The following is a 14,416-nucleotide window of genomic DNA, read 5'->3' on the forward strand; positions in this document are numbered from 1 at the left end:
ATCCCAGCTGTCTTATGGCGAAGGCGGGGTCACACCCTGGACAAGTCGCCAGTTCATCGCAGGGCACTCAAACAAAGTCCCACCAGTGAAATGTTAAATCCGCCAAAGGAGTTTATTATTTTATTATAGAAGAAACATACAATGAGTGATTTGATTTCATTGATTTTAATTTGAAACATCAAAACTGAACAGGTTGATTCAGAACACTTTGTGATGGACAAAACAGACCTTGGGAAAATAACTCTTAGACCTTCTCCATCCTCTTTATTGTCACTTTAAATGTGTTAATGTGTTAAAATGTTGGCAGAAATACGCTATGGGTTCAAACCAGCATTTTGTGGAACATCCAGCTGAACTGTCACTACAAAAGAGTTGCCTGACAGACCATATGCAGAACACTAGAAGAGTGGAGATTAACTGGACAACAGGTTACAAGAGTTGAGTTTAGAAACATTTATTAAAATATAGCACAGCGACTGAACACAACAACAAAAAAAAAAGGTGCCATAGTAATTTGCTCGACTTTGAATCGACTTTAATCATCTGTTTGATCTCTTCTCCTCTGGAGGGCGCTATGGGTCCATCAAATCCACAACCTCCAGACTCACATCAGCTTTTTTTCCATCTGCCAGAACAGTATTTAATAAACACTAACAACCCCCCCCACACACACACCACCCACCCACCCACCCACATACACACCCTCTTCCCGCAAATGAGCACCTGGATGCTCTGCACTTTAAACTGTTGCATTTTAAATGATTGTATTTTACAATGTAGTTTTTTTAGTTTTTCAATTGTTTTACCCAGTGGGAGTTGATTTCTTAATTTTGGTTGTTCTAAGAAGGCCAATGACAATAAAGGCTTTTAATTCAATTCAATTCAATTCAACATCCTCTACGTGCTGTGTGGTCCTTCCCAACGTCGATACTCTGTAGTTCTCCGTAGTTCTCCGTAGTGCATCCCAACGAGTATTTTGTTTCTTTCTCCCGTCAAAGTCCAGGCTGACCTCCCACTCTCACTGCCATAAACTGCTCCGTGAAGAGCTTCTTGAGCTGCGCCACCTCCTGGCTCAGAGTGTTGAGCTGAGACTTCAACTGAGTGTTCTCCTGCTGCTCCTGCTCCTGGACCTGCTCCTGATCTGGGCCCTGGTCCGGTTGGAAGTTCGGAATCTGCAGGCTGCAGGGGGCAGCCCAGGAGCAGTATTGCGGAGACTGGCGCCCCCTGCTGCCTTCCTCGACAGCCGCCTGTTGCAGCCCGGGTTCCCGTCCCGCTTCAGACACTCTTATTATTAGCGCCTTGCCTTTGGCCTCTTCGGTGGTGTCTCCTCCCCCTGCTGGTGAAAGTGAGGGACTGCGCCTGGTGACACTGTCGTCCCCCACGTCCACCCCACTGCCGCCGCACCCAGTCTTGAAACGCAGCTTGTGCGGGAGATTCATAACCACCTCAGCTTGGTCCTTCCCTGCTGCTGTGTGGAGGACGTCTGAAGACGAGTGATTATGATGATGATGATGATGATGATGATGATTAAGAGGGTCGTAGCCCACCGCCTCCTCCTCCTCTGCAACCCTGTGGGGTGACAGCTTCCCGTGGTCGCTTAGTCGATCATCGAAGAATATGGGGCTCCCCACGCTGGGGGTGGAGAACCCTGAGTCCTCGGACACGTTGCCAGCATCCCGGGATCCTGTGGTGCTCCGGCTGATGGGGTTGGAGACTGGAGGAGAAGAACTGTGGAGGTAATAGTGGTGGTGAGGGGGGGTCAGGGTCTGAGGAACAGCGTTGAGGGGCAAGATGGCCACGCCAGAGGGGTCTTTGACCAGGCCGAAGCGGAACTTGAGGGCCAGCAGCTCAGCCCGGAGCCGGGCGTTCTCCTCCAGCAGGGCCAGGACGCGGCCCTCCAGGACCAGGTCGTTGACTCGCCGCTTCTCTCGCGAGCGCTTGGCCGCCTCGTTGTTCTTCCTCCTCTTGTCCCAGTAGCCCTCGTCCTTCTGGTCCACCGGGATGAACTCGCGCTTGCGGCGAATGCTGGAGGAGAGGCTCTCCTTGCGTCTGGTGTTAGTGGTGCGACCCTGCAGGGAGCCAGCTCGCACGCTGCTGGAGGTGAGGATGGACACGGCTTCATCCGTGAAGGACACGGGTCCTCCACCTCCTCCTACTGACCCTCCACCACCATCTCCTCCTCCTCCTCCTCCTCCTCCAGTGGGAGTCATTGAAGACTGCAGAGTCTGGAGCTCAGCAGCGTCCTGCTGCATCTTCACTTGCTGGGCTTCTTCTTCTTCTTCTTCTTCTTCTTCTTCTTCTTCTTCTTCTTCTTCTTCTTCCTGGAACAAACAAATGAATGATTGAATTAATGAATGAAGGCTTTATTTAAAATATGTGTGAGTAAAAAACAAACCAACAAATATAATTAAGCAACAAAAAAGAAAAGAACAAACGAAAACACATTAATCAGTCAAGAACGAATAGAAATTATACTGACATAACAAGTCTGAGAAGGAGCAGGGAGAAGAATTTGCTTATTTAATCCTTCCCCTTGTCCACTTAGTGATCATCGTTTATTTCATATACAATCTGCTGAACATTTTGTATTGTTATTAGTACTGCAACAGCGTAGTATCGGAACTTGGAACAAATAAAGTACATCTATTCTCTTTTGTAAGAGCAACCAGCGACTGGTAACGTCTCCTTTCCCCACTCAACAGTACTCAAAATGCAACAACGATGCCACCTAGTGATCAAAGTAGCAAACTGATTTAATGGTTACGCAAGAGCCATTACAACACAATATTATGTAACCCCATTACATCTCTCCATAAAACCAGTGACTTCTTGTACTATAACCTTGCGAGCCTCATTATACGTCTGTTCCGAGGACACTGTGTTCACTGGGGCAACTCGTTATACCACACTGATACCACACTGCGGACCTGAACGTCAGCACAAAAAAAAGACAAACACGCTAATTACAATGGGGACGAGCGCAAAATTCAGGCTTTGCAAATCCGTCTTGAACATGAAATACACGTTCTCATGAGTTATTTTGGTGAATGTGCCTCCGAAATGTTGCAAAAATAACTATTGCTTCATCAGCGCCGCTGACCTACATTCTCTACCGGGAACAAACTGATCTCCTGTCGGGTCCTTCTGCATCGTAACACACATTCCAGCTCTGTCGTCCGAGGTCTCAATTGCTTTAAGAATAATACTTGTTAAAAATGAAAAATAAAAATAAATCCAATTTTTTTTTTTTTTTAATTCTTCATTCACAAATTCATTTATACACAACTCGCGCATGTTTATAACATTTAATATTAGCATAATGGACGATTGTGGGGGAAATTACAGTATTAGAAAGTACAGTATTATTATTATTATTATTATTATTATTATTATTATTATTATTATTTAGACTTTAGTTCTATTTAAAGTAGCACTGATATAAGCGAATAAAGAAGCGAAAAGCAGAGTAGAATACGAGAAGGGAATAAATAACACACACACACACACACACACACACACACACACACACACACACACACACACACACACACACACACAAACGTAATTTACCTGTGAAAATGGATCTATTCACGGATGAACTGTGCAGCAGCCTGTCGCTCCTCCTGCGGGGTTTTTAAAGCACTTCCGGTCCGTTCCTGTTATTTAGTCTCTGCTGTCACTGACGAGGCCGCACCTTTGGCTCCGTCTGGTCCGCCTGCAGTGCCGCGAGTCCGGTCAGTTACGGGGAGTTCAGCCCGGGACAGACCCCGGCTCCTCGATTAAAACTTCGTGCGCGCGCGTCCCTGCGTGGCCGCGCCTTTCTGATACCGCCTTCCTCTGTGCTACACGAAGGGGGTGGGGGTGGGGTCGGGGATTGACGATTTTCACGTAACACCGTCGCATCTCACACGCTGTCGTCACAATGATCATCATCGCTGCCGTCATCATCTTGCTGTTCTGGTTCTGGTCCGCCCCGTCCTCTTCTCAATTCGCCAATGTTGCACAACAACCCCCCCCCCCCCTCCCCCAACCCCATTTTCAAGTCGTAAGTACTATGTACAATATGTACAATTCTACATATTTTCAGCAGTATTTCATTTTGCGTGTAAAATGGGGTACATCCATATGGACATTGGTTTGATCGGTCTACGATGGTTCACCCTTTTCCGCTGTATTACAATAGAGTATAGCGAGAAATCATGTGACCCAGAAAAAAAAAAGTATGGAGCTTTGTGTTTATTCGATCATGTTACTGCTGTCTCTTGATCGTTGGGGCCAAATCACATATCATAGGAAGCTTGTTCATTACCATTTTTATGAGGAATGGTAATATAGTATGTGTAAAGGCGAATTAGTTTGACATTTCCTACCCCAAAATACTTCATAGAGAGGTGGAATTTGAGTACAAGTTGAGTTTTTGTCATTCTTCCAGACCATGGTGAATACCTCACCTTAAAGCGTTGACCTGCAGGACAATGAGTTCACGTTATCCTGTAAACCATTTCAGGAATTCCAAAACTTCAGAGCTAGAGAATAAGAGGCGGCAGGGAATCAACATGTTGGGCTAACAAGCAAGCTTACTATTTTTCATCAGCTTTAGATATGATAAGCAAACCCTTGAACTACATAGACAACAACTAAAGACAGCTCTTCCAAAAGTAACCCAAACCTGTCAGGTAGTTGCTGTCATACTCGTGATGGAAACTCAGCAAATCCACTTTTGTTTGAAAGATCTTTGGAAGATGTATTTATTGTTATTGTTTACCTGTTCGCGCTTTAGTGCGAACGGCTCTTAAGAAAGATTCTTGAGTTTAATGTTTCACAAGTAAACATCTTTAAGTAACATCTACAAGACTTTGATAAAGAAAATGTTTAATTTAGCCCTTTTAAGACACAGCTTTTTGAGAAAGCCACTTCAGTAAAACATAAATATAATAGTTTACAAAACCCGTGAAATTCCTCTGTTTTTCTGCCATTGCAGGGTCTTTGGTGTCATTTTGGCCATTTCTCGAGGAACACTATACGAGGCTGGCTGCAGTGATATAAATACCTGTGCCCCGTCCCTGCCAAGTGGGTGGCACACATTCACATGAGCTGACTGGCTTATGGAGAAAGTGCTGTGGAGAGACAGATGAGCTGGCAGGCTGCAGTTAATGTCCTTATGTAAAGTGCAGAATGAGGGCAGGGCCTAAAATAGACTCCAATCAGGCCTCAGGGAATGTTTCAGAGGAATGATGATACAGTAATAATGACAACTCAAAATAATTATATTGTAATATATATATATATATATATATATATAAAAAATACATATATAATAGAAACCCTTTTCTTTACTAAGATATTACCCACTGACAGACTTCATTGGGACTTGGGCGCCCCCTGGTGGCTTGTAGGCATAGGGAGGAGTGGGGGTTGGGTAATCTCAGTTTTGCATCCCATTACTTCATAAATACATAAGATACAGTCAATACAAACTAATACAAACCGCAGCGGCAGCACCACGGGACAGCCAAAGTCATATTACAGTCTTGATAGGGGCTACATATGATGTTTAACCAACTCTGCACAACTTCAGACCTATGAGGATGTATTGTGTTCAGGCACAGCTACGCAATGTTAGGTTGTAAAATTAGTTTGGCACAAGGCCACGATACATGGTAGCATAACCAGATGTTGAAAAGTTTTGCTCTGACTCATTTGAAGTCAGATGTAGACAGGATCATTCAGCCAATGCTAAGATAGAGAGCAAAGGAAATCAGTTTATCCAAGAGGGGCAGAAATATAGAGGCAACCGATCATTAAGAAGGCTGGAGTTTGGACTTTTGGAAGGGGGATACGATTGGTAAGTGCAGGTATCTTTAGGAGGAAAACTTGTGCTGCAAGAGATAGTTTGCACTAAGCCACTTGTTTTCAACTGGTCGAGTCTCAGGACCATCTTTTTTCTTTCCTTCTCATAAAGTCCCGACCTAAATTGTTCCACAACAGTAAAAATGCTAGCCCACTTTCTATCTTGTCTTGTCAATACAATTATTGAAATTATTGAATTGAATTGTGTCCTGCAAAATAAATGCCCAACCTTTTCTCAATCAATATAAATATTTTAAAATCCCATTTTCTTTTTTTTTTTTTTTTTTTTAAAGGAAACTGTCCTCAAAGACACAACCCGATTAAAACAGGTCTGCGACCCACTTTTGGGTTGTGACCCACCAGTTGAGAAACACTGTTCTAAATGAGCACAATTTTTATATTGAATACAGAGTAGCTGGTAGATTATCTATTTTAGTGATTTAATTATTTGGAACTTATTGAAAATTAAAATGTATCACAGACAGCTTAGTGGCTACTTCCTTCTAATTGCAAAGTAAGTGTATGTCACAGACACGGATTCTGTAAGCTTTTGTGCACAGACAAAACACCTGCAGTACAAACTTGTGATGTTGTCGGGAAAAGAAATATTTGATGACAGCTTATTCTTGAATTTTCTTTTAGGGATATTTAGTGCAAAGAGTTTGAACCAGGTTAGTCACTGCCTTGTGTAATGTACAATGTGAAATGTACAGAAATATACAGAAACACACTTACGTAACCCTTCTTGATACCTCATACGCACTTATGCCTCTTGCTAAGGTACACAAGAGATGCGTTGCAGTGGGTATAAATAGGCTCTGACTCAGGATGTTTGTCTTTGAGGGGAGCGGTTTCATAACAGCATGTGCATGAGACTGTATGTTGCTCTCTGTATATTGATTGGTACTTGTGTTAGATGTCCTATCAAATCAGTTACACTGTATCGTTCACCACTCAAGAGTCTGCCTTTCTCTCCACTGAGACTTATGAGACTTTTTTGACCCTTAGGGGTGGGAATCTCTTCTACTTGCATTTGGCCGCCTGCTTTGTTGTCTAACGTGAACGTAAGCACCACTACAAGAGACGGCGGAGGAAAACATGTGGAAAGGCTCTCAGAGAGAGCCGTTCTCCTCCCGATGTTTCTATTCTTGGGCTCTGATCTACGTCACACTGTTTCCAAAGCAACCACCTTTGATCATGGGGGGGTTGGGAGTAATGGGGTGTTTATGAAATACTCATGAGGAAAATTGCACAAGGGAGAATTCTTGCAGTTAGAAGCATGCAGGCCAGGTACGGGTGGAAGAATGGCAATAATGACAAACCCCAAACTGCTACGTAGTGAAAGAGTAGAGTGTGGAGTTCTGAGTGATAACATAACCGCTGACTTGATTTAAAGCAGGGGGACCATGCTTTGTGTTGCGTTTTACTCAGCCATGTGGTGTAAGTATATTAAGGATAAATGAAAGTAAGGTAAAGTAAGGATAAATAATGAATAATAAAGTAGAATAAAGTTGCGGAAGGTTGTATAGTCACAACTAGGCATTTAATATATATATATATAAAAAAAGCTCAGTTTCACTCATCACAAATTGCGTTCTGTACCATATTTTTATTGTGTGATGGCAATTAAAGTATTATTGATGACGAGAGAGAGAGCGAGTTTGGGTCAGTCAGCAGTGAACAGGTGAGACATGGTCGATGCTGTGTCACTCTAATCATTTAACAGGCAGGCGGGCAGGTCACTGAGGTCAAAGGGGGGCAATTCCGCTATTTAGTCTGGGAACAAAGTATGAATAGAGGAGGCGTCTATTAATATAACCGGTTATGTAAAGCATGCTATTGGTTGCATAATCTGTGCACATTACCACTGTGAGACAGCTTTAATTTGTTCTACTTGCCCATAGCAACTTAATACGTAATTTGTAATTGGGTCATTTATAAGGGACAAGTGAAATAGATGCAAAAGATCAAGGGTCAATGCAGTGGGCAGAACAGAACACTGGTGCAGGTGCAACATGGCATCCAAACACAAATTTTAGTTTGAGACGAAGCTTTAAAAGGCATCACATGAGTTTCTGTTACAACATGACACCATCAGGTTAGTAAGTAAGTACAGGTATGTTTTTATGTTTTTAGCCTGTTGTTACTTCTTTGGGGGTGGTAGAAGGGTCATGGTGGGGTCTTTAAGATACGACTGAGATTCACTGTGTGAATCAGAGGAGTGAAAGGAGAGAGGAGGTGCGTCTGTCCCAAATGAAGGGACATCTATTTAAAAAGAAGTACACGTAAATATGCCTGTACTTTGTACAGAGTGTCAGGCTGATGGGAATTGAAGTTTTTGAAGCTGCTGTATTTTGTTTCAACATTACAGTGATTGTGTGTAACCCGGTTAAAAGTATCTAAATAACCTAAATACTATTTATATATTATAAAATAGAAATTGGTGAAAAAGGTTGGTTTTCGGTTGTTTTTGTTGACATGTTTAGGCGTTTTGACTGTTTGTTTGTTTGTTTTTTATTGGACTTGCACCTTAACCATCACCGGGACTCGCAGCAGGTGTGTTCAGCGTTGGCGGGTCAACGATCACGGACACTTAAGAACCAGGTGTGTTCGGCTGAGGGGGGGCAAAAAACAAAAGGAAACCAGCGGCGCGGAGGAAGAACGGACTGAAGCGAGTGTCCAACCCGGACTCTCCCAAAACGGATTATCTGCTGCCGGCTCGAGTTGTCCTGAGGAAGGACGGAGGAGACCGAAGGGGACCTAGCAGCTAACCCAGCAGCTAGCGGCCCCACGCTCTGCGGCAGTTAGCCTCCCGCTAACTGTGGGAGCGGAGACCGTGGGACGGGAGGAGCAGCAGCAGACGGCGGGCGAGCGCCCCGCACATCGTCACCCTCCATCGTTAAGCCGGCCGGTTTCCTCGGAGCATCCTTTTGCCAGTCTACCCCCACCGTGGTGGACCCCATTGCCCTGGACCGAGGTACTGTTTGTGTTTTTCCAATTGCCCCGTGGTGGGCGAAACCGCCACTCACTGCGGCGCCACGCACCCGAGCTACTTCCGGCGGACCGAAGGACCCGTTATTTTATTTTATGCCGGTTTAGTTGGTGTGGGCCCACAAGAGTGTGTTTTTGAGTTGACTTTAATTGTATTATAGCGTTTACCCTGAAGTTAAAGGTTTTTTGTGTTCGATTGAAGCAAGTCCATTGCAACATTCATTCCTTGGTTTACCAGTAAATGATAATTTTATTTTGAAGTCCGTTGTGCTGTGTGCGTTATTTTGCCTTTAGATTGAACCGTATGTCATACATGTGTTTAATGTGATTCAGCGTAGAGAATTAGGTTCTGTACCTTTTTGATTATTGTATAATTTAAAAGTGAAATAGAATTAAATATTTAAATATAAATAAATAATTTATATACGTAAATATTTAAATATAAATAAATACTTACCGAATTATTTTAAATATAAACAAGTAAATAGTTAAAACCCATTTTTAAAAGGAGAGATCCCAAACATAAATGTAAGAACATAGTAAACGAACCCAAGAGCCCTGCCCTCACCGAGTTATCATAGTGGGGGGAGCGCTACATGTGTTTTTCTTCTTTCTTCTTCTTAAGTTCTCGCTCGGCCTCACAAAGTTTGTGCCGTTGTCGGACCACAGATGTTTTACCTGGCCTCTCCTACTCACGAAGCGTCTCAAAGCATTTATACAAGCGTCTGTATCAAAGGGAAGACGCCACCTCCAGATGAATCGCTCTACTTGCCATGCATGTAAATATAACGCCATATCTTCTGCAACGTGCTCTGCCCCTTTTGACTTCAATTGGGCCAAAAATAATCAACCCCAGTATTCGTAAAGGGGGGGGGGGGGGTCTGGGAGAATTCTTTCTGCAGGAAGGTCAGCCATCTTCTGTTCAAGCAATCTCCCATTATACTGTCTGCAGAAGCTGCGCTCTCTAGTGATCTTTCTCACAGCAGAGTTCCCCTTAGCTATCTAAAACCTTCTTCTTGCTGCAGACAGAGTGTGAGTCCGGCCAAAATGTCCAAGGCTTTGATGTATATACTTGAGGATCAAATCAGAGATGTGCTGATCTTTAGCTATAGAATTATCGGATGTTTTGCTTCTTCTGGCATCGCACTTTTATGAAGTCTTCCTCCGACTTCTCAAAATTCCATCCTTTAAAACAGCATCCAACCTGTAGATGGAACTCAGACGGCTCACGCTGGTACCTTTAGACAGCGCTTCAACCTTTGCTGCTGGCAATATTGTGTAATGGCGAACTCAGCATTTCGTAGGTCTTCTAATGATAGACTGTTCCTTTTAAGGCCTACAGTGACTTTAATACAAGACATACTATTAGTCCAGAACACTGATTGTTGAAGTTGAATGCTGAGCTCTGCTTTCACCATAGCATATACCTTTGCTGCTAAAACAGCTGCAGAAAGTTGAAGTCGAGGAATGGTTATGGCCTTTAATGGTGTTACTCTGCCCTTACCTAACAAGATGGTGACATGGATATAATTCAGGCTATTCTTCATTCGTATGTAGGACACTGTGCCATAGCCCCCCTGGCTGGCATCTGCGAAATGATGCAATTGTGCTCGTGTCATGGCTCCAAAACTAGCTGGTTTAATGCACCGTTCGTTCCACACTAAAGGCAGTCAACAGTGATAGATTCTCCAGCCACTGTGTCCACTGATGTAGAATATCTTGTGGAAGAGCATCATCCCAGTTACAGCCCCTTCTGCACAGCCCCTGTTGCATCATTTTTGCTCTTAACGTCACTGGAGCCAAGAATCCCAGTGGATCATTAAGGAACTGTTGACCGACAGCATTCCATGTCAGGTAGATTGATGTGTTATTTCCAATTGAAACTTAAAGGTGTCAGTCTCTACACGCCACTGCAGACCTAGAGCTCTTTCCACCGGGAGCTTGTCGTCATCCAAGTCTATAGCATCTTCAGCTCCTTAGCCCTTTGCTCATCCTGAAAGGCCTCGCAAAACAGCACGACTGTTGCTTATCCACTTTTCCAAAGAAAAACTTCCTCTCCCACATACAGCAATAAGACCGTGTATCAGCTGAGCTGCTCCAGCTTCTGTAGTTGAGCTCTTCAAACAATCGTCAACATAAAAATTATGTTTCTACGACCATAGCTGGGAAGTCAGATTTGTTACCCAGAGCAGTTCTTTTCAAAACGTAAGATGCACAGCTAGGCGAGGAGACAGCTCCAAATAAGTGGACCATCATCCTGTATGGTACAGGCTCCTGTGCGACGTCTCCGCCTGGCCACCAAAGGAATCGAAGGAAGTCATGATCCTCTTCAGGCACACGCACTTGATGGAACATTGCTTGAATGTCACTCATGAACGCCGTTGGCTCTGGTCGGGACCTCATGAGGACACCCAGCAGTGTGCTTGTGAGATTGGGGCCCTGCAGCAGCTCACTATTTAGAGACATCCCTCTGAAGGTTGCACCACAATCAAACACAACACGTAGTGCTCCTTTCCTTTGATGATGAACCCCATGATGGGGAATATACCATACGCTCCCATTGTCACAATGCAACTGATCTTCGGGTACACGTTCTGCGTAATTGCAGGCAATTATCTTGTTCATGTATTTGGCGTACTCCTGGTGGAAGCTCTGATTAAACTTAAATCTTCTTTTCAGACCTTGTATTCTCTGCTTAGCCACAGCAAGATTGTTGGGTAAACGCACGTCCATCTTCTTAAGAGGCAGGTTCACACAATACTTTCCGTCCTGCATCCTGATGGTTGTTTCCATTATGTCAAGGAAGTCCTTTTGTGAGATTTCTTGCCTTTCTGTGTGCTGCTCGCTGAATCGCTTCCAATTTGCTGACAGATATTCTATTCACTGTTACAGGGGCACTTTCTGGATCATTGCTACCTGCCAGCAGGCCATTCACCACCCAGCCCAGCACCGTCCTAACAGCATAAGGTCCATTTCCTTGGCTATTAATAACCTCCCAAGGTTCAAGTAGCTTGGGTACATTAGTACCAATCAACAAATCGACTTCAGAATTTATTGATGTTAAATTAATCTAATACAGATATGGCCACTTCACTAGGTCTTCAGAAGTTACCATGTCCTGTTTAGTAACGGGCATTTCCATTTGTGTGAAGACTTCTGGGAGTGGATGGTACTGCGCACCCTCCAGAGCTGCGACCTCCTAGTCACACAGAGAGAATGCTGGGCTTAAGTTGGTCTGGCCCATAGTTCTTAGCAGGACTTGTGTTCGCCTCCCATGGAGGTTCAGGCGTTGCATCAGCTTTTCAGAACAAAATGTCCCAGTGCCACCTGGATCCAGGAACGCGTAGGTTTGGACCACATAATCTCCCATTGCGGATATCATTTTAACAGAGACCTACAGTGGCCGGGAAGTGCAAAACACAACCGCAAATCAGAAAACGCAACACATCAACCAAAAACGCAACACATCAACCAAAACGGAAGTGATACCTTTGCCCCGGAAACTAAACGTGCTCTCCCGTCTACGCTGGAATTTGTATCCCCTGGCCGTTGATTAGTTTAATCAACAACGCCATGCTACGGACAAATTAGACATTTATCAAGAATGTTTTTATTCGCCTGTCCCCTACGTGGTGTCGAAGATTATATTAGGCTATTCAGTGCACTGTTACAGTTACAGGGGGGGATACTTATTATATCAGACTGTTGGGGGATACTATTTATGGCAGCCCTTCCGTACAGTCTGATCTAATAAGTATCCCCCTTCATGTATGAGAGAAGAATCTTCTCCATATTCACCAGTGTGACTAGACATGACCTGGTCTAAGTACCTGTACGGTTTTGTTCAAAACGGTATATGATGAAATTTTTTATGATTATTTTTGGACAGGAAATTCAGAATCATTTGCAACAATATTTTTGATGGTGATTTCATATTGTAAGTAGTCGTCTAGCCTATGTGGTACATTATAACATTGTCAAATCAGGAAGTAGACACGACATTGCCATTGCAGTGCACTGAATAGCCTAATATAATCTTCGCCACCACATAGAAGACAGCGGAATAAAAACATTCTGGATAACTGTCTCATGTGTCCATAGCGTAACGTCATTGATTAAACTAAGAAACGACCAGGGGATACAAATTCTATCTGGGATAACTGCCACGACACCGGCAGCGTAGACGGGAGAGCATGTTTAGTTTTTGGGGCAAAGGTATCACTTCCGTTTTGGTTGATGTGTTGTGTTTTCTGATTTGCGGTTGTTTTCTCTTTTGCGGGTGTTTTGCACTTCCCGGCCACCATAGGGAGCACTGACAACATGCCGCGATCTTTACCGGCCCCTGTACGGCCACATGTGTGAGATATGGGCACTGGTTCTAGTGTTTCAGATGCCATTTCCTTATTAATGTGAAGTACAGTAGGATGGTTTTGTTTGCATCTCACAATTCAATTCAATTCTTACCTCACAGTTACGACTGATGTGACCCTGACGCAGACAACCAAAACAAATAACCTTTTTCTTCAACAGGAACACTTTATCCATATGTCTTTTCCCTTGAAACTGTTGGCAGTCTTCTAATGAATGCTTCAAGGAACAGCAGATACAACGGTTACTGGTCCCTTCTTCTACAGCAGTGAATGACTGGCGTTGCACCTGCGACTCTGCGGTCGTTCTTGTACTGGCCACAACATTTCTTTGCACTTTGACTCCAGAAGGTAACTTGGAAAGAAATGCAGATGTCTTGCTGGAGCTGTAATCTTGCAAATCTCCGAAGAATGGATCAGACAGAATCTTTACTTGACGTTCAATAAATTCCACCATATCACTGAATCCAGCTCTGCATCCGGTATTTTCCATTACAACGTGAGCCCTGCCCCTCCATCGCTCTCTCAATTTATATGGCAACTTTGCAAGAACAGCTCTCATGTTGACTGGCTAATCCAACTCCTGTACATACTCCAGCTCGTCCATGATGTTACAGCAGCCCCGCAAACACAAGGCGTAGCTCTGGAGTGACGTGTCTTCTGTTCGAATAGTTTGCCATGACAGAGCTTTATCAAAGTATGCAGTGGCTATTTTATATGGATTGCCAAAATGCTCTGCCAGGAGAGCCTTTGCCACAAGGTCTGGTGCCATGTGCTGACAACTCTGCACCAGCTCGCGAGGTTGGCCTTGCGTGAATTGTCCCAAGTAATACAAACTATCTGACGCGGTTGCTTTATTTTCCACTCCTTATTCAAACACCTTGATGAATGTTCTATAGAGCAATGGGTCACCATCGAATATGGGAATATCTATTGGTGGTAGAGTCATAGAGAGTTGTTGAGTTACTAAAACTGCAGTTATTTCAGTTTGTTTGCTCATGATGCTGAGGACTTCTGTAGACAGTAGACTGTCGGATGGCTGAGTTTGAGATTCCTTTGGTAAGGATTGTTCGTTTTGGCTCACTCTGAAGTCATGGAGGTCCACTGTGTGTTGTGGTTGAATTGATAAATTCCTTCTTTTTGGTCTGTCCTCCATTGATGCACTGAGTTGTTGATTTATTTGAGCTGTTTGTTGGTCATTGTCCTTA

General features: G+C 43.9%; 1 protein-coding gene across 1 annotated transcript; it reads right to left on the reverse strand.

The window, feature by feature from the left end:
• Positions 1–438: 438 nt before the first annotated feature.
• nfil3-6 (nuclear factor, interleukin 3 regulated, member 6) lies at positions 439–3,841 on the reverse strand. The gene is made up of 2 exons (XM_076032631.1): positions 3,558–3,841; positions 439–2,266 (listed from the first exon to the last, which is right to left on the reverse strand). The coding sequence occupies exon 2, from the start codon at positions 2,250–2,252 to the stop codon at positions 993–995; it is 1,260 nt and encodes a 419-aa protein (XP_075888746.1). The 5' UTR covers positions 2,253–2,266; positions 3,558–3,841; the 3' UTR covers positions 439–992.
• Between the last annotated feature and the right edge of the window lie 10,575 nt (positions 3,842–14,416).

Source organism: Nelusetta ayraudi, unplaced genomic scaffold, assembly GCF_046127955.1.
Source record: "Nelusetta ayraudi isolate G7.1 ecotype Tasmania unplaced genomic scaffold, CSIRO-AGI_Nayr_v1 ptg000034l, whole genome shotgun sequence".
Lineage (NCBI taxonomy): Eukaryota > Metazoa > Chordata > Actinopteri > Tetraodontiformes > Monacanthidae > Nelusetta > Nelusetta ayraudi.

Bases quoted from the DNA above. Each gene is read 5' to 3' on its own strand.
- nfil3-6 (XM_076032631.1), bottom strand. From the start codon at position 2,252: ATGCAGCAGGACGCTGCTGAGCTCCAGACTCTGCAGTCTTCAATGACT.